At 40.5% G+C, this 21,291-nt stretch overlaps 1 protein-coding gene across 1 annotated transcript; it reads left to right on the top strand.

The window, feature by feature from the left end:
* The first annotated feature begins 1,414 nt into the window (after positions 1 to 1,414).
* Positions 1,415 to 15,623, top strand: CMPK1 (cytidine/uridine monophosphate kinase 1). The gene is made up of 6 exons (XM_075003119.1): positions 1,415 to 1,624; positions 9,037 to 9,183; positions 11,004 to 11,156; positions 12,446 to 12,522; positions 12,600 to 12,696; positions 14,220 to 15,623. Exons 1-6 carry the CDS (start codon positions 1,454 to 1,456, stop codon positions 14,259 to 14,261), a joined length of 687 nt encoding a protein of 228 aa, XP_074859220.1. The 5' UTR covers positions 1,415 to 1,453; the 3' UTR covers positions 14,262 to 15,623.
* The last annotated feature ends 5,668 nt before the right edge of the window (positions 15,624 to 21,291 follow it).

A 21,291-nucleotide genomic window follows, 5' to 3' on the forward strand; every position in this document is an offset into this window, starting at 1 on the left:
CATTGTTTCTGAATCAAAGCGTCTCTGCATACTGCATATACATCTCCTGTATGAGCGCCCAGTTTCACATTCTTTTTAATCTGAAAAACCAAAATCACCAACAGGCTGTAAAATCAAATCTGGAATATGCTCTTATCCCTGCTAAAGATTTCCTAACACTTAGAACTTTGGTCTCAACTGTAACCTACTGTTTTTGTGTAACACTTACTCAGGCTTGAAATTCCTGTTAGCTGGGTGCTCCCAAAAAGGTGCTCACTGAGAAGGACTGCCACCTTGGACGTGAAAACAAAAAACAAAAAAACAAATCAAAACCCAAAAGAGGTCATCTAGGATAATCCAGAGCATTAGGATCATCCTGGACATCCTGAAGATATAGGCTCATAAAACTGAACAGCTGGCAGTGCCTATAGCATGTCCTGAACGGATCATAGACTCAGGAAAGATTGGGGTTGGAGGAGACCTCAGGAAACCATCTAGTTCAGTGGCCAGCAACCAAAATAGCAAGAGCCATTTTTTCAAATCCAATAAAAACTCAATAATACAAGTGCTGCAATGCATGTAAATAAGACTTTATTCACAACCCAATTAGAACACAGATACAGTATTATAGCCCACAAGGCACTACACAGATTAAAGGGGGAGTTATCCAACATTTCAAGATCACATTGTTTGCTATTTAAATATGAGTTGTTCATTGTTGGGCTTTTAGATGTCTGCCATTTATCAAAAATAATCAAGAAGGGGTTTTGTTGGTTGTTTTTACTTTGCAATTATAGTATTGAGGGCCACAGAAAAGTCCTGTAAGAGCCGCCTGTGGAAGGCCCCTGATCTAGTCTAACCCCGCTGATCCAAGTAGGATCAACCCCCCAAGTAACTCATCCCACCCTGGAATTGGTCCAGCTGGGACTGTAGGAACTGCTAAGGCCAGAGATTCCACCATCTCCCAAAGCCACGCGTCGCAGGGCCTCTGCCCCTCCGAGTGAAGCACTTTTAACCAATAACCGACCCAGACCTCCCCCCTTGCAGTTGACGAGGGCTGTGCCTCGATTTCCCCAGAACGACCGGGGGGGGGGGGCGAAGCGGCGAGGGGAACCCCGCTGCTGATCAGAGCAGCAGGCCATGCTACTGCTCTGTCCTCCAACACCCCTGGACTAACCTGACCCTACTACCCCGCTCCTGCCCCACGTGCCCTGTCCCTTTAATTGGCCGAGCGCCCATCTGGGGGCTGCAGGCTGCGCAGGGCCGAGTCCCCTCCCCCCCACATGTACACGTCACAGTTTGCCCATTCCAATCCAGCCGGAGGGAGCGGCCTGCGCGCCAGCCCCCCGGAAGTACTTTCCCTGCTACGTCACTAGCCGGCGTGTGACAGCCGGTGGCGGTTCGGCGGCCTGGGCCTCTCTCCCGGCCCCACGCCCTGGCCACTCCCTTCCCCCCTCCCCACCCCCTCCCGTGCATGTTCTATCGCTGCCTGCCGGCCGCCGCGGCTCGCCTCCGCCCTCGCGCTCACTGCCTCCCAACCGCCACCGCCCTTCGCCGCTGCCGCCTCCTCATGAAGCCGCTGGTCGTGTTCGTCCTGGGCGGGCCCGGGGCCGGCAAGGGGACCCAGTGCGCCCGCATCGTGGAGGTGAGAAGCGTAGGCGGGAGGGGTCCCGTCCTGGTGCCTGCAGAGCGTCCTGCTGTGTTAGCGAGCGAGTGGACTACAACGCCCAGCGGGCACCGCGCCGAGGGGCTCCGGGCATCTAGCCCCGCGAAGCGGCGCGGGGCATGGCGGGACTGGAAGTCCGTTGGCTCAGCCAGCGCGGGGTTTCGTTTCCGTGGCCCTGCTGGGGTCCGGAGACCCCCACAGCTGGGCGGGGTGGCAGCGGCCGGTGGTGCTCGTTTCTATTGGTGCCCCGTCTGGGCGCCAGGCGGATCTCTGCGGGGTGGGCTGCAGCATGGCAACAACCAAGCGGTCCTGTGGTACCTGAAAGCCTAACGCTCTTATTTATTACGTAACGAGCTTTGGTGGGCTTGACCCGTCGGGGGCGTGGGCTGGAGGCCCACCCGAGAGTTAGTCTCAGCGCCACGGGCGGAGCTAAGGGTTGGGGTGGCATGGTGCAAATGCTCCTGGTTAACGCCAGTCACAGCTGGAGCCAGAGCTGAGGCGTGTGCTTGCCAGATGCCAGGGAATCTGTGTCCTGCTTCCCCATACCTGTCAGCCAGTGCCTCCCTGGGTGGGTCTAGACAGGGATAAGCAATGCACAGTACCCAGCCTTACAGCCCACGTCAGTGGAGACCCGGTCTGTGTTAGGAGGTTAGGTTAATGCAGGTCTGCTGACAGGGGGGTAATAGCCCCCAGGCCTGGTGTTTCACAGGAGCTGAAAGCTCTGGCTGCCATGGCCACTACTTTGTCAGTGCTTTGGGCCCCTCTGAATTGCCATGGCGGTGCTGCTGCATAGCTGTCAGGGGCATTGGTCCAACAGCAGGGCCCAGGTGCAGCTGAGGACTGAGTGTTCTTGGCCCCACCCCTTCAGGGCATGGAGCTAGGCCCCCTTCTCACCTTGTCCCTTGGTGCCTCTGGGTCAGTATAATTACATGGCTCAAAGATGTGAAAAAATCCATACCCCTGGGCAATGCAATTAAACCAGTTTAACACTCAGCATACCCTGTTAGGTAGATGGGTGAACTTTCTTGTTCCCCTAGCTACTGCCTCTTGGGGAGGTGAAGGAGAGCGACTCCCACTGGAGTAGATAGGTGTCTTCACTGAGGCATTAAAATGTTGTACCTGCACTGCTGCAGTTGTTTCTTTTTTTCCAGTACAGACAAACTCTAACTTGAACTGTGGGATAGGGCAGCCATTTGGGCTGAGATTCTGAGATCCATCCCCTTTGCAGGATTTCAAAACCTAGCATTTCCCTTAAGTACAAATACAGTATCTACGCTGCAATTTCAGTCCATAAGCAGATCCACTAACCTGGGCCACCTGCTATGTTGCAGGTCTTTTTATGCAGTGTAGGTGTACCATCTGTGCCCCTTGTTTATTCCTATAGTAACTTTTGTATTTGTAAAGTACTTAACACAATTGTGGTCCTCCGTGGTCCACGCAATGACTTGCCTTAATTATCCCCTGCTGCTCATAGTTCCAGGGAGAATTGCTGGTAACCCTCCCAGGTGGAGTGAAACACAATCATACATAAGCCATTAATAAATTTGAAAGAGAGGTCCCAGAAAATACTATGGGGGGGGTTGCAATATCTGCTACAAAGGTTTTTTAATTCAAGATGTATGTAGTTTTGAGTAATTTTGAGTAATTTATGTATGCAAATTGACAGCCAAAGGTATAGGCCCATATTTCATGATCTACAACCAGAACAGTACATGTTACAACCAAGGAGGTAATTCCAAGGGCAGATAATTTCATCTGTGCCTCTGTAAATTGTGAAAGTCAAATGAAATTAAAAACAAAAATAGAAGGTGAAATTTTGGTCTGTAGCTGAGTGTGGTGGAAATCACATGTTGCCTACTGAGACTCTTCATGTGCTGTGTCCTGTGTTAATTGATCCTTGTCCTTTTTGCCAATAAAGATTTTGAAACTTTAGAATTATCTTAGTTTAATAGTACTTTAAGATTGGAGGGACATTTGTAAAAAAGAGATCAATAGCTGATGATGAATAGCTGACATTTCTTTACATACAGAAGCAGACTTCTTTAAAAATCAGGGTAATTAAAATCTGTTCTGTTTGATAGTTACCATGTATTTAAGACTAAATGCCTCCACATAGAGCCTTTTAAAATGATGTCAACTTGAATATTTTATGCATGAGTGCTATAATGATGGTGGGTTTTCCACACTTGCACTGAAAGCAGTAACTAAGATACATAACAACACCCATATTGCTCAAACTACAGAAAGAAAACCTCAAGTCTTGGCATTATTACTTTAATTTCTGTTTTCTAGTGATGCCTGTAGAATACCATTGTAGCTCTCCATAGTGCCGTTATACTTGAGTTCTCTGTACTGTACAACTTAGTTATAAAAATTTGGTCCTGACTGAAACTGAAAACTGACATTTATTTTATGCAGTGGTGTTGTAACTGTGTCAGTCTGGAGGGTAGGTGTATGAGTGTGGGTGTGAAGTATAGTGTCTGTAATATAAGATTGTAGCCATAAAAGGGTTTTCACCATAAATTGAGCTCAAACTCAAATGAGCTATTTAAAAAAACAAACAAACCAAAAAAAGTATGTTGAGGGATGCACGGCTTGTAACTTTCAAAAAGCCTTTTAGTTACTTTGGGACAAATCCTGTTCTTGTTACATACAAATGAGTAAGCTTGAACCATAAGGAAGTTCCATAGAGCTGGAGGAATGTAATTACAAGCCATTACTGCAGCCTCAAGGCTGAAGTAGTGCCTGTGATTGCTGTCCCAAGAAATCAAAACCAAAAAGCAGTCCAGTAGCACTCTAAAGACTAACCAAATAGTTTTGTTAGTCTTTAAATGCTACCGGACTGCTTTTTTGTTTCAATAGCATGTAGATTAGCACGGCTATCTCTCTTGTTGTAAATCATTTTGGTTTGATATCCTAAAGTAACTGGATAAAGACCACTTGAGGAGGAGTGGGTCCAAGAAGTCACTGCAGCTTGAATTGTAGCCACTACCAGAAAAGCATGTACACGTTAACTCTTTAGTAGTAGTAAACCTAGGGGGGGAAAGTCCTTAGGCATAACCAAAAAAAAAAGGGGGAGGGCAAACAAGATAGAGAGCTCAGTTTTATTTAACTCCTTTTCTGTTGATTGTATTTCCAAAAGCTATACTAAATTATATGATAAATGCAGACAGTACAATGAATTTGTAGGCAAATTAAGTAGCCATTGTGCTGTCAGTATTTTCTCTTCCAGTTCTTGGTCCTTATTTCAATATTGTATTCCTAAGAGACTGGGGCTTTCTCTTTACATTTTTTTATTTGGAGTCATGCCATAACAATGAAAGAAGAAAAGGATGAGGGGGGAGAAAAAATAAACTCATGTCTGTATGCCCAGTGATTACCCCAGAAATTAATTTGGGTCAGTGTCCCATTCTAAACCTTACCCAGGCTATGGAATATCAAAAGAAGTCCATGCAAACTATAAATAACGTCAGTGGCTACTTTTGTTGGTATTTTTGTGATGGATGATATCAAACTTGAAAAATCTGTGCACACTCATCCAATAAAGTAACTTCTCTGACTTAGACAGATATTGGCTATCTCTATATAAGCAAGTTCTTTTGAGAAAGCCGGGGCTCTTTGGAAAAATCTCGTGGAGCATCTATACATGAAATGCTTTCTTTTTATATTGAATCAGAAGAATGTGGCACTTTTTTTGGAGGCCCTCTTCTGCTTCCAGATGAGGAAGAGTACCTTTTTCTGAAAGAGTTTTTTGGAGGGGGAGTGTGTATATGCCCCAGGGGCCCTTTTTTCCGAAAGGGCAGTGCTCTATGTCACCATATTTGATCTGCGGCATTTCTTGGCGCACTCTTTTGAAAGAGGGGCTGGGGTGCGGCTGCTCCCTATCAAAAGAGCAGTTCAGTTTTTTTCGATCTGTTTTTGCATGTGTGGTGGTTGGAAGCACAGCATCTTAGGGAAAATTTTCTTTTTGTAATTTTGAGCCTAAATCATCATCACCTTAAGCTCCTGCATGTTATAATGTGCTTCAGCATATTTATTATGCAAGAGGAAGTGCTCACCTCAAACTTGGATCAAAACAGAGAAGAGATTTGGAGAAAGAGAGCATATACATGTGAAGTGGAAATTTATAATCACATATATGTGCAGCTGAAAATATCACCTTGCCCTGATCTATTTATCTTTGCGGATTCAGTGAGAAAAAACACTTTTTCTAGTCTGATTCCTGGGTTAAACAAGAAAGTCTTCGCTATGTGCATGTCATTAATTCATCTAGTCATGTAACACAAAGAACTGTGTATTAATTTTAGTTCTGGAGAGTAACATTTCTTGCATATAAAAAGGTTTATGGCTTCTGCGGTTTGTGGTTAAAATGTAGATTTACAGTTAAATAGGCACTGCATTTCGATATGCCTATTTGAGGAAAAAATACAGGAAAGTTAGAGAATGTAGCTAGAGTTTCTCTTCATAGTTATTTAGAGCAAAATCATGCCTGCTTTCCCGCCCCCCCCCCCACTCCAGCTGTCTCCAGTTTTTAGGGGATTTAGATAATTATATAGTTTCTTCAATTGTGATTATGGCAAAACTGTCTTTCTAGGCTTCTGTGGGTAGAGTTGGAAAGCAACTAAATGTTTTTAAGCTTTCTTGGTGAGTTGTGTAATGTTGATTGTGTTTATTTCGTAGCCAAGTTTTTAAATCCCTAGTTCATAGTCATAAAAGGGACTTAGGCACATTATTATTCTGCCCAGACTTCTTTTTTGAAAGTTGCTGTGGCCTTCTCTGTAGCCAAGCACATAACCTTAGTTTTTTTTCTTGTGTTCTGTACTAAACCTTTAGAGTAAAAATATACATAGTGACTCTATGCTCTTTTCTTAGAATTATAATTTACTTTTAGTTTGATACCATGCTATGTCTCTCTGTTTATGATAGTTGTGTGTAATCTTATGTACTATTAAAATCTTACTTTTAAAAAAGACAATGTATTAGACAGATCTGAAGTTAACTGAAACTAGTGCAGCTAACACATTTTTTTTCCTTTTCTAACTTTTTCCTGCTGGAATTTGTCACTCTGAAATCTGTTTTTTCTGTGCAGCATTATCATAGACGTATTTTGCGTAATGTGACTTTTGCTTCTTGTGTCTAGATGTTGTGGTGGTGGGTGCATTGGAAAAACATACAACAAACAAATACTTTTCAGTGAGGTTTTATGTTAGATCATTTTGTTTTCAGATGTCATAATTGACCACAGAATACAAGTGTGATTGCAGTAGTTAGTCTAAACAACAGTTTCTGATAGTTGGCATGTGGACTCCCTGTGGTATTTTCTTCTATAGTATATTGAGAGATTTCTAATAGACTCAGTCTGGTTACTTAACCTGAACTGCCACGTCAGCAGTAAGGGAAGACAGTAGCTTCTCTCATGGATTAGCCTTGACACTCTTCGTCTCCCTGGAGACTGCCACTTGGCTCAGCATATATGCTGAGTTTCCTGGTTTTGAAGGATCCATGTACAAATGCATACAAAATAGGGATTAAAAACAGAATGAAGAAACCAAGAAAACTTCCTCAGAACTACCTTATATACAAGTTGTTTCTGTTACTTAGGCACTACAAACATTAACTCATTCTCACAATGTAGTTTTGTATTTGTTTAGTAATGTTTTCCCCGTTTAGAAAATAGGGACACTGTGGAATTCAGCTGGGTGTAATATTTGAACAAAACACCTTTTGGCAAATATGCAGATTGGATGGCACCAAAATGTTTTGCGAATTCATGTTGATTTTGCCAAATTGTTTTTGTTATTAAAAAAAAAAAAAAGTTCTTTGAACCATTTTTCTGAATGAAACATTTTCAGTTTTGATTCAGCCTTTCATTTTGAAATTTCCTTTTATTTTCATAAGAACTGAAAATGTAAAAAAAAAAAAAAAAAAACAACTCGATAAAATGAAACATTTCATTTGGCTCACAACTGTTTATAATAGTTTTCCAGAGTTGCCAACATACTCAGATATTCAGTTTTCTTCAGAACAATATAGACAATTAGCCCAAGGCCACAGAAGGGTTATGTCTAGATTACACTGATTTGTCAGCGCAAGTTTTCTTGGATGATACTTCCCAACAAAACATCTGTTGACAGATTGTGGCCAAGCTGCCAAGTGGATTGCAATCCACTCTGTCAACAGAGAGCAGCCAGACTGCCTGGCCACTCTCTCGACAAAACAGGCATCTGGAAGCATAGCATAAAGGGCTGTCTGGTGTCCCAGAAGCCTTGTCTGTCAACAGAGGGCCCCCTGGAATGTCCAGACAGGCTTTCTGTCGAGATTTGTCAACAGAGGCATTATGCCGTGTGGAGAGTAGGATAAGACTGTTGACAGAAGTGCTGCTTTCTGTCAATTTACTGTCGACAGAATGCCTTGGGAAATGGGACCTTTACCGGGTTTTGTCGAAGCCAAAGTGTTAGCATCAGAGTCAGAAGTAGAAAGTAGGTATTTCTGGCTTTCAGTATTGTGCTTGGCGCATGCTGCCTCTCTATATGAAGAACTCATTTCAAAACATATAGTATTCCCATATCTGCAATAAAAGTAGGTAGTTACTTCAAAATACAAGCCTTCCTTTGAACTTGCCTGGTAAAGCAGCTGTCTGACTCTTTTTTATGTTTGCCAAATTAAAATTTGATCTACGGGATAAATTTGCCAGGAAAAGTCTAAAGAGGCATGCATTTTGGGTGGGGCTGCAACATCTATCTTCTAATCTTTTAGTTTACTTTAAACATCTAATTTATTACAAAGGGTAAAATGTTCAAAGGTGTCGAAGTGACTAAAGTGCTTGTCTACACTTAAAACACTACAGAGGCTGTAGCCTTGCACAAGTAGTGGGTCGCATGAGTGACCCTCCATCGTCTCAATGGGCTGAAAGATTGTTGTAACTCAGACTACCAGGACAGGGCAGTTTTGCTGCCTGTGCTACACCTAGAATTTGTGAGGTGTACCAATTAAACTGTAGAAGTGCTTTGATTGCAGGCACGAGTGCAGGGATTTCACCATCATTCTTGTATAACTGGCGAGCATCTCGCTTTGGTGGCTCCTTTTGGAAAAGATAATAATAAATCTCCCTACCAAGCAAGCAGTTGCTTCAAACTAGCATAAGTCACTTATACCTTTTTGAAAAATGTTACCTCTGGTGCCCCAGTCAGCCCCATTTCCTGTTCATACTGTGTATACTGTGGAGTCATGACAGAGACAGAATGCTTTTTATCCAAACTAGCTGCTTTTGCCTGCAAGCTAGCCTTTTTATTAAAGGTTAATGTGTTTCTCCTGAACTCCTAGGTTAATTTAGCATATGTATATACTTAACGGAGTCTTCATCTACTTAATACTGTTTACATGTATTTCAGAAATATGGGTACACCCACCTTTCTGCAGGCGACCTCCTCCGAGATGAACGGAAAAGACCAGGCTCTCAGTATGGAGAACTAATTGAAAAATATATTAAAGAGGGAGCAATTGTACCAGTTGAGATTACTATCAGCTTGTTGAAAAGGGTAAGAAAAGTGGATGTTAGCTTGAAGATTCGACTTTTTTTTAATTGAAATTAACTCAAAACCAACTACATTAAGTGCACCTTGTATTTAGTAAGAGTACATTTCAGCATCTTGTCTACTATGGCTACGTCTACACTAGCCCTTTCCTTTTGAAAGGGGCATGGTGATGACAGAGGTTGGACAATGCTAATGAGACACTGCTATGAATATGCAGCACCTTATTAGCATAATAGCTGCAGTGATTCGAAAGTGTCGCTTTCAAATCACATGCCACCCGTGTAGATGGGGGCCTTTTGAAAGGACTCCCCAGTCTTTGAAAGCCCCTTATTCCTATTTCCTTTTAGGAACAAGGGGCTTTCGAAGACTGCAGGGGGGTCCTATTGAAAGGCTCCCATCTACACAGGTGGCGTGGGATTTGAAAGCAGCACTTTCAAATCACTGCAGCTTCCATTATGCTAATGAGGTGCTGTGTGTTCATGGCAGTGCCTCATTAGTGTTTTCTGACCTCGCTCATTACCATACCCCTTTCAAAAGGAAGGGGCTAGTGTAGACATGGCTTATATGTTTAAGAGAATTTGCCTGTCTGATCAAGAACTCCACCTAAATGGTAAGAGCTAGGACCACCACGGTCAGTATACAGCTTCCTCTTATCATAATTTAAAGCAAGGTATGGGTTTGATTGTGTCAGGAAAATGGGATGTGCCTGGAAGGGGTTGCTTTTCATAAAACCAAACAAAAAATAGAATCACCAAGTACAGGCCTGAATATTGACATAATTGAGTGAATGTTGAAGAGACTGAACCAAGATGAATCAGAAGAATAAGACGAACCTGGAATAGGACTATTTTTAATAAACCTTACAGAAAAGGGGTAAAACAGAGATTTGGAGTAATGTTCAGTTTTGGCACAGCTAAATCAGTGCTTATGGTTTGAAAACTAGAAGGAAAATTTTATTGGAAACCAAATTGAGTAGAACCCTTTTTTTTGTTAACAGTGAATAAGAGTTTATAGGGAGTTAAAATAATGTACTTGGTGGAATTCCCATTTTAAAAAATTACAAAAAATATTAAATGGGCAAATTTTAACAATCCTCTTCAAAAGAAATCTGAAGTAAAAGTTAACTTCATACAAATAACACTCTTCTTGAAAAATACAATAATTTAAAGCATGTGCATTTTCCTTTAATTTTTTTATGGTTGAGTTAAGGACCGTAGAAAACCTGTTTCAGTCTGCGAATAAACTCAAAAAATAACTCCCGCAATCAGATTTATATATATCTTGATCACTGAGATCTTGCATGACAAGTTGGAGTCTAGCGTATACTCTTAAGTTTTGAAATGGTAAAAGAATGAACAATGACATTTATAACAATATTATTAGTGCTAAAGTTATGCAGCAGTGAAATAATGAGAGTGCCTTTAAGACAGTGGAGGAGTGAGCTCCTGTAGATATATAAATAACCAAATTACACATCTTAGAAAACTTCCTCACCCACCACCATTCAAGATCCATGGGTCCTACACATAACGTGTAACATTACCACCTGCAACCCACTTACTCTTCCCCACCCACCTTTTTTTGTCTTATGATTACTGAGATCTTAACTGGTCACTTCATATTGAAAGGTCTCCTGCAATGTGTACTGAACAAGTATCTTATGTTTCCCACACCTGAAGAGCTCTGAGTGAGCTCAAAAGCTTTTCCCTTTCCCTGACAGATGGGTCAATAAAAGATTGCCTTTTCAGTTAAGTTTGTAATTTGTGTCCGTATCTGCCCAAAGTTCAATAGACGTGTTTTATTTTAACTCTGTCATCCATTAGGCTATGGATCAAACAATGGCTGCCAATGTCCAAAAGTACAAATTCTTAATTGATGGATTCCCCAGAAATGAAGACAATCTTCAAGGCTGGAATAAGACTATGGATGGAAAGGCAGATGTGTCTTTTGTTCTGTTTTTTGACTGTGACAATGAGGTATTGACATATCATTGCTGTGTAGCTTTTTCCACGTTATATGTTGAGCGGAGAGAACAGTGAAAGTGATGGAGGTGGTAAATTTTCAAATATGCATGCGTATTAGCAATATGAGTTGGAAGTCCATTTGGCAGCTATAAAACCACTGTTGTAAAATGGGGTTAATTATCTGACCACCTTTGTAAAGTGATTTTTAGATCTAAGTATTGCTGCTATTGTGTGCTTCAGAATAGCAAATATTCAGCAAATATCCAGAGAAACACACAGCAAAATTACATTGCCAGTGGTTCAAAATATTTCATAGTTGGTGCATTTTCCTTGCTTCATGAGTAAACTTTTTCTAAACAACTAATTTGATTGCAATGACATTGACAATGATAAATTGAATTAAAGTAGCAAATGCCTTATGCCATTGCCCTTGACATGTAAGCTAGTCAGAAGCTGAAAGTTTTAAAATGTTAGATTGAGCTTTTTATTTGCCACTTTAAAAATCTACTTTTCAATGTTTTCTTCCAATTTCAAAATAGCAAATTTTCAATTTTGGAAAAAATTTGTTTTAAAAATTTATTTATTTGGGGGGAGGGGGAGAATCTTGGTGTTCCTTTCCCTCCAAAAATAAGTTCTTTGTTCAGTTTTTTTCCCCTAACCCTAATAATCTATAGTGATATGTGAACTGTCTTTTACTTTATTTAAATCAGGGATGTATTTTATATGAAAAGTTGTTTTAAAAGTTCCCTCTCTTGCATCGTGACATATATAAAAACTTACATCTCAGAATGCGGTAATATTGTCTGAACCAAAATTAATATGATTAACTTACTAGCTCTGAATGACAGTGTGTATGTGTACCTTAAATACAGCACACTTGCATTTTAAGAAAGAGACTAATGATTTTTGGCTGTATCCATTTTTAGTGGCCAAACTTGACACTTAGTCTGATTTTTTTCAGACAGAGCTGAGCACCTACTCTCTGAAAGTTGGGTGTTCTTAGTGTCTCGGATTTGGCACCCAAAATCACTTGGAACTAGAAACAATCGTTCATTTCCCAAACCACAATTAAAAAAAGGTGAATCCAAAACCAATTCATATTACAGTCTAGATCTAGCTAATCTTTTGTAAATTATATACACTGGCTGGTGTACGCACATGCTTATTTTGCACCAAATCTGTCTTACATGTTAATGAACAAGGCCTGTTGACCCAAGGACACAGGTTTGTTGTTGAATCTGTCTTTAGATATGGAAAGATAATGGTAACATGCTTTTAATAGTTCATTCTGTGTTTGGTAGACATGTATTGGTCGCTGCCTTGAAAGAGGAAAGAGCAGTGGTAGGAGTGATGACAACCGAGAGAGTCTAGAAAAGAGGTACTGTAGCCAAAGCTTTTCGTAGTTATGGTCTTGTTTTCTTTGTAGGGGTGATGAATATTTTTTGTGTCTTCTAGACTTCACACATACCTGCAGTCAACTAAGCCCATAATAGACCAATATGAGAAAATGGGAAAAGTCAGGAAAGTGGATGCGTCTCAATCTGTTGATGAAGTAAGTTACAAGGACAAATACATTTTGGAGCTGAAAAGAGACGGTGTATGTTTTTGATTCCTTTCTTCTGATGTAGAACTAATGATATCCCTTCTGTCCCTCCCTTACACATAGTCTTTCCTCTTCTGATCTCTCTATGAAATGCCAAATATGATTTAGTGGTAGGGCCCTTCTAAGAGCGCCCCATTTATCACCCTTAATTGCCGCCTTTTCATAATTCACACAGTTTTAGGCTTTTTTGCTGTGAGGAGGACTGGAGAGGGCTCCATGAAGAGAGTCGTCTGGGGTTGTTACGTGCTTCCTGATAACCCCATGATCCATAATACTGTTAGCCTTTGTGTGTTCAGGACCAAGGCACCAAGCTCTAGCTCTTAACACTGAGACCCAGTGAAATAGGGAATTGTGCAATCACGCACCAGTCAGATGGGATTGTAATGTAGACCTTTCTATCTACTCTTCCAAGAGTTCTGGGAGTAAGTAACAAGAAGATCTCTGGCACCTTATAGACTAACAGATATTTTGGAGTGTAATTGAAAGGGATTCTGTTTGGTTAGATTTGGTCCAGAATTTGGAATTTGTGAAAATATATTTTTATGAAACCTTAAACCAAATGAAATGTGGTATAAGAACCAATATAAATATCCTCTAGAGCAGAGGTGGGCAATAAGTGGCCTGCAGGCTGAACATGGTTCACGAGGGTTAGCTGCTGGCAGGCTGCCAGACCTGTGATCTGTGTTCTGTGTCCGCAGGTACAGCCACTTGCTGCTTCCATTGGCCCTGGATCACTGTTTCCTGCCAATGGGAGTTCCGAGAAGCAGTGTATATTCATGTACAGATAGAGCACTCCTGTAGCAATGTTTTGATAAAGTGAATTCTTCCCCCCTCAGCTGGGAACCAGTTTTATTTCAAACAGATATTCTCATACAATTCAAATGTTGCAGTTTTTATACCAACACATAGAAATATGGGAGGGGCTGGGGGAGCAAAGCAGAAACTAACGAAAAATGAAATTTGTTAGCCTGTTTTCGTTATCGAAGCTGGTTGACAATGTAAACAGTAAACAAGTAGGGGAAAAAAAAGTTTTGGGTTTACTAATCATTGGTATTGCTATCATTGCTATCTTATTGTAAAGGTTGGGCCTCCATCCTGCAATTAATCAGTACGTACAGAGCACTTGTTCTCAAGCCGCAAGAGTTAACCTCCCTCGATCTGCTTGAGATGGGCTTGTTTGGCTTTTTTTGGTTAGATTTTTTTTTTAATTAATATTGCTTTTGAAGAGTTTTCTTAGACAACTTGCTTTTATGCTGTAATATAAAAAGAAAACTTAATGTTACTAACCTAAAAAAAAGGAAGTAAACGACTGTCCTTTCCCTCTGTTCTGATATACATATCTTTTAAAATAAATGCCTTATTGTACCTCTTTAAAATACTAATTTACCATTAATTGTTATGTGGTGGTCTAACTTAAAGTTGCTGAATATTTTAACATTCTATAATTGTAATTAAATGTTTCTTTCTTACAGGTTTTTGATAAAGTTGTGAAAATTTTTGACAAAGAAGGCTAGTTTCGTACTTGAAAATGCCCTTGCAATTGTGCTTGAATCTTGCTTTGATAGCTGCTACTAAATTCAGCATTTTTGTAAGCATTTTAAAGTTTTTTTTAAAAACAGTTCTTGTATTCACAGATAGTTGGAAAATTGTTTTTAAATAGGATTGGGTTCATTTATTGTGGTAATAGACAATAAATTTCAAGATTCTTCTCTTAGTACAGTTACTTACAAAATAAAGATGCTAGTCAAAATCAATCTGCAGAGATTATCAATCCTTTCATAGTTTTGTGCTTAACCTTAGTAAATAGCAGGGCCTACATTTTGTTTTTTTTTGGGGGGGGGGGAGGGCTTTTTTCTTTTTTTAAACTCTGTTTTTGGACCAAACTTAGGAATTTTTTTCCAATTAAAATGTTATGCAATTGAGTGTTCTTCTGTTTCACAGCCAAATTCTGTAAACAAAACTGTAAAATTAGCATGTGCAATTGTTTAGAACTTCTTGCCTAACTAATTTAATACCGTTTGAATCTCTCTGCTCTGGCAACATCTGTGGTCCAGCATGAGTTTAGTTAGCCACTTACCGTTTAGTTTAGTCCAGTCCACTTACCATTGGTGTGGCCAAGTTTCCCCCAGTCCCATAATATTTGTTTACAGCCACCATTTCTGGCTCTTGGTATTCTGTGCAGTTATTTAGCTGTAACTTAGTCCAGTTAGTGTTGGGAGAGTTGGTGTTGCTGCTAGATGGTATTGACCTCCCGTGGTTTGGCAAGTTCTCTAGTTTGGCACCCAACAAGTCCTGACTGTGCCAGACTGGAAAAGTTCAACCTGTAAAGTTGTTACTCAATAGGTGTACAAAGTACTTTGAGAAAGTGGTGCTCTGACTCATGAGGCATACCACATGTTGAGTACTTGGAGAAGAGCTACCCTTTTGAATAATCCTCATGTGCAGGAAGGTAAGAATAGAATTGCAAAGTCAGTTTAGTATCTATCCTGTCACTTATTTGTGATGGTAGTTATGCTCTTAAGTACAATGAAGTCACTAAACAGTGACAAACCTCCAATTAGATGAGTAGTAAAACTATTCTTTTAGGAGTTCTGTTTTTATAACAACGTGAAAGGGCATTTCTGTATTATTGAATTTTGAATACTTGAAGATTGGTTATGTAGGGAGAGATGTTTTTATGGTTAAACTTGTAATTTCTCTAAAATTGTATCATTTGAATAGTTTGTTTTAATTTTTTAAATTATACTTTGAATTTTTTTAAAAAACATTTCATTCCCTTGAACACATTACTTCAGGCTTTATGGCGTTATCTTGGATTAGTACAGTGCCGTTGGCATCAGTACTGGTTGGAATAAACAAGTGACTGGTTGAAACAAGCCATCGTGTATTTAAGTGTTGTACGGTTATATAGTTATGCCTTTTTCCCAGAAAATACCACTTCCTTTCACCCCCACAACAAGCTTTAATGTTCATAAATACATTAGGGTCCAAACCTGCATTCCTCAAACACTCAAAACTTTAATTAAAGGATGTCCAGAAACCTGAGGATGAGTATTTTAACTTTTTTTGTGTTATCCATTTTTGCTATAGCAGCTGTCACTGTAATTGGATGTAATACTCTAACAGATGTTGTGATATATAGGGAACAATGGTTTTGAATTTTTGGGCTAGAGCTCATCTTTAAAATCCTGCTTGGGGAAGTCACAAGTTAGTTAAAAATCAAGCCGATCATTAACTACAAATACTTTGATCCTGATCCTGCACTTGGCTGTGCTCAGACCAGCCATTGCACTTGCGTGAAGCTCTGTTTATTTCACTGAGGCTCATAAGATTGCGAGATCAGAGTTTTTAATATGTAATGGAATGGAGCCACTGCTAAAAGACTTTTTTTTTTTTTCCACCAACACCTTGGGTATTTAAAATGAGACTATTGAACAATATGGATCATGCCTTGTTCCTGAAAAATTTGGATGATTTTCACAGCATCTCGTAAATGCTTTAATCTGATTGATTCACTCCCTTTTCAAAACCATTGATTTCTATTTTCAGTGTCTACTCTAAATGTACTGTCCTAAATCAGGATGAAATGGAACTCCAGTTCTGATGCAAAAGCTAAAATCAAGACCCAAAAACATTTTTGTAGGCTGATTGAAGAACTCTCTCTGAACCTGTAAAAATTATTTTAATGTCATTTTAATAATACTGTCTCAAGAGTTCTGCTACTAATATACGGTTTCCTTTCGTCATATATCTTGCTATGTACTTAAGAGCCGAAGTCAAAAAAATAGCACTTAGGAATAAGTTTTTAAAAAATTAACAATGTTGGCAATACTGAATTTGGAGTAAATTGTGCAGTGTATATGCAACTTGATTTCGTCCTTCTGTTGTTGAAGATGTCACTAATGTGACACATGGTTTTATTCAAGATGAGACATAGTTGCAATTAAATTACATTTTAAAAAGTAACCTACCACTGTGTCATTTTCATATTGCGGCTAACTGGACAAAGAATCTGAATATTTTCCTCAGTAAATTTTGCTCTGTGGCTTCATCCAAGCACTGGCTTACATTTTTGATGCTCCACACTGACAACTCCTTTTTGTCTTGTGACCCCTGCACTTACACCACCAGGAATTTTAAAACTTAAATAGCTGAAATCATTACATTTTTGACTTTTGAAATCCTATGACCATGAAATTAACCAAAATGGTCCCTGAATTTGGCACAGCCCCACCTACAGCAGAGCTTACAGTCTGTGCTCAGGAGAAGCTGGTTGATGTTCCGTTACTTAAACCAGGTTGTTTCCCCAGGACACAGATTTACAGTACTGTAGCTGTTAGGGGACCAATCAGTGTGAGGCCACATTATTCTAGGTGCTGTACAAACACCCAATAATTCTCTAACCATCATTCTAATTTGCTTTCCTTGCACTAAATGAAATATTTATATTGAAAAGACTTTGAAACAGAAAATTGGGTTTTCTGCTCTGTTGAAAAATGTGGATATGTTCATTGAAATCAGCTGAAGGCCCCCAAACAAAAAATTTCATTTGGAAATACAGCTGTGTTGTTTGTGAAAGATGTAGTGAGGGGGCAGGAGGGATAGCTCAGTGATTAGCATATTGGCCTTTTAAACCCAGGGTTGTGAGTTCATCCCTCAAGGGGACCATTTAGGGATATAGGGCAAATAAGTTTAAAAGAAAAATGTCAGGGATGGTGGTTGGTCCTGCTGTAAGTGTAAGGGATTGGACTTGATGACCTCTCAAAGTCCCTTCCAGTTCTATGGGATAGGTATATTTCCCAAGTCTCCTAATAATGCAGGCTTTGCAGCTGGACAGCACCTTCCATAAAACTCCATGATGCACCTCCCTCACTCAAATGAGAACACCTAAATGAGGGAAGCCAGACCATAAGGGAAAATGAGACTGGCAACATTTTCAAAGCAAAACTTCTTGGATTTTGTCTGAAATATTTTGGTATTTTAATTTCTGTTGAGGAAATTAACAATTTTCCTGCAGGAAGTTGACAGACTATTTTCCCCTGTGTTTTCATTGAAGTTTTCCATGGAAAGTAGGAAACCAGTTTTGACCAACTCTCCATAATGCCCATGTTAGGGCTTCAAGTGTTTTTCAGAAAGAAGCTACCCATCTTGCCTCTATTATGTGACTCCTTGTAAAGGGTCTATGAATCTGGGATGCTGCTTTTGCCAGGGATACAAGCTGCAAGGAATAAATGTCTCACAAAATTATGTATTAACAGAAAACTTTTCTGTTAGTCTATAAGGTGCCACAGGACCCTTTGTTGCTGTTACAGATCCAGACTAACACGGCTACCCCTCTGATACTTGACAAAATTATGTATTTTCTTCAAGAAAAATAACAGGACTTTCTGCTAATGGCAGAAATACGTAATGGATGCCTGCAGCATCTGTTATGTATTCTTAAACGACTTCATCTATAAGAAAAATGCTGAACAAACAATAACATTATGTAGTTCCAGTGTGTCTGTCACCCAGGCACCCTACAGTTGAATTTTGTTTAAAAAATACCCACAGATTTGACTTGCAGTGAAGGAGAGAGTTGTTTTATAGTGGTATCTTGTGGAAATCGACAACCTAGAAAAGTCTTTGCTGAAAACATCTGCTAGATTTTATTTTTTTTAAGCTGTGCTGCTCTGGAAGCAAGCATACAGATGGTCTCTGAAGGGATGTTTTCCCCTTGCAATTGCTCCAGTTCGCCACGGGGTGGGGTGCTAGGCTCATAGAGAAGAAACTGGAGGTAGCAGTGTGTAGCACGTCCAGTGTACACCAAAATCATTTCTTGTGTGCTGGTATATAAGAAACGTAAGTTTATGTTCAGGCATGTGAAAATATTTGTACCCAATAAATATGACCAATAATCCAAGATGGTTTTCAGTGCAGACAGAAATCTGCTGTATTGCTAAACTGGCAACAGTCATTGTTTGAAAGTACTGAATGAATTTTTGTCAGTTTATTACTTTTAATAGCAGCAATTAATGCCAGTTTCTTTCTGGAGGGTTTTGTACAACCGCCCTCATGATTTAGCTTCTCATTTAAATTTGCTAGCCTGCGTACCTAAATTAATAAACTGGGATGAAATCTGCCCCTTGGAGGATGACGCCACACAAAATCTTGAATTGCGCAAATGGTAAGGCTGCATGGAACAAAGGGATCCATTAAGCCTATGGGCTGCGGGAGAAGAACTCTGGATTTGACATGACTAGGTTGCTAAAGAGGGAAGTGCTAGGGATGAACATACTTGGCACAGCTGTTCAAATGGGGGTTCTCTCCAGTGTTGCCTATATGCTGAGCACTTGGGTGGCCAACCAGGAGAGAGTCGGGGGTTGCTCAGCTGATTAACAATATGCCCCCAGCTGGCAGCATGTGTTTCTACTCAGGGTGCACATGTTGGTGCACATAACAAAATTTACTCGGCACGGGTGGAAAAGGAGAGGGAGCATTGTTCCTTTCCTCTGTGAAAATTCAGCTGGGTAAAACTGATTATTCTATTTTCCACAATCCCATTTTCCCCTTCTCCTTCCCCACTTCCCTAAGGGAAGTTTCTGTTTTGATGAAAATTTTACAAGTAGTTCTACACTTGGGGCCCTGCCTGCCTGGATCCATCAACTAGGAATCCCCACATGAGTACCCCACCCCAATGCTACCTCAGTAGTGGCACTGCTGCAACCTGTCTGTCTTTCTCAGAGTCCATGAACTTGTGTGGGGCACCTCTATAATGTCTGGTTTATTTCCTCAAATGCTTCCCATAGCTACGGTCCCACCCTAGTCTGGAAATGTACCAAACTTTTTTTTTTATAAGTGCTAAAATGTCTTTAATTATTGCAGCACTCGTGCACCTGCCTGGTAGTTAGTATATTCCCATTTTACAGGTGGGGAAATAGAGACCCAGGGAGGGGAAGTGACTTGCTGAAAGTTATGTTTACTGCTGTTTCACCCATCCAGTCTATAGTTGTATGGGTGCTACCGTCTCTACGTAAAAGAATAAACACACACAAATCACATATCTCAAATGGCAATATACAAAAACCCATAGGAGAGCACTTCAATCTCCTGGGCCACACGGTAGCAGACTTAAAAGCAGCTATCCTACAGCAAAAAAATTCCACGACTAGACTCCGAAGAGAAATTGCTGAGCTACAATTCATCTGCAAATTCGACACCCTCAGCTCAGGCTTAGACAAAGACTGTGAATGGCTGGCTAAATACAAAAGCAGCTTCCCCTCCCTTGGTGTTCACACCTCCAGATCAACTGCTGGTAGTAAGCCTCACCCTTGCTGACTGAGCTAACCTTGTTATCCCCACCCTTGCTCTGGCTTATTTATACCTGGCCCTGCAGATTTGCATGGCCAGCATCTGATGAAGTGAGTCTGTGCTCACGAAAGCTCATGCTCAAAACTTTTCTGTTAGTCTATAAGGTGCCACAGGACCCTTCCTTGCTGCACAAAGATAGTCCCTTGTCCAGCCTCTGTGCGGCTGGGTCAGAAGTAGGCCTGCTCAGCCACATGGAAGTGTTCACTTGGTGCCCCAATTCAGTTATTCCTTTTCTCATGCAGCTACTGTCAATCCAGAGCCTTACTTTCTGTAATGGAAATGACCTATTGTCTCTGCAGCCATAGCCTGTGAAGAGCTGAGCAATAGGCTTCTACAAAGGAAAGCATTTGCAGTGAGGTGCATGCCACCATGTTGTCAACCCCAAGCATTTTTAATGATACATTTCAGGTTCTTTCTATGACCAGGCCATGCTTACTAGTTCTTCTCCAGAGACAGGCCTAGAAATTTATTTAACAGGGTGAATTTTATTGTGAAACTTGGAATATTTGGTGTTTGGCTTAAAGCTGCAGCCCCTGGAGTCTGATAAGCAGAGACTCTTCATTTTCCTGCATGGAGCTGAGCTTTAAGCCAAATATGGCAAGTTTCACAATAAAATAGCAAGAATTCAAGTTTTATTGGCTGGAGGAAATCCAGGAATTATGCTACGTTTCCTTGAGTGGCAGTTTCTGGCACCTTGTCTATTAGCTAATTGTACACCTGTAAAGCTAGCACTCTCTTGCGAGGCATCCTACCTCCTTCCACGCCACCATGAGCAGGTCCATGCAATACTGAGGTTCAGATCTCAGAGTTCAAACTTTCCACCTGTCTCCCTCTTGTTTGCCAGAAAGGAAGCCGGATTTGGCTAAAACTGAAGACCGAGACCACATCTACAAACGGGCATGGTCATAGCTTAGGGGTTTATTGTGCATATTTTTCTAGATACAGGAATTAGCAGCTGCCTCAGTCCATCTTCTCAGAAACACCATTTAAAAAATCAAAACAAAAAGCAGTCAAGTTGCACTTTAAAGACTAGCAAAATAGTTTATTAGGTGAGCTTTCGTGTCCCACGAAAGCTCACCTAATAAACTATTTTGCTAGTCTTTAAAGTGCAACTTGACTGCTTTTTGTTTTGATAGTGTATAGACTAGCACGGCTTCCTCTCTGTTACCATTTAAAAAATTTTTGCTTGGCCTT

Source organism: Carettochelys insculpta, chromosome 9 (assembly GCF_033958435.1).
Source record: "Carettochelys insculpta isolate YL-2023 chromosome 9, ASM3395843v1, whole genome shotgun sequence".
Lineage (NCBI taxonomy): Eukaryota > Metazoa > Chordata > Testudines > Carettochelyidae > Carettochelys > Carettochelys insculpta.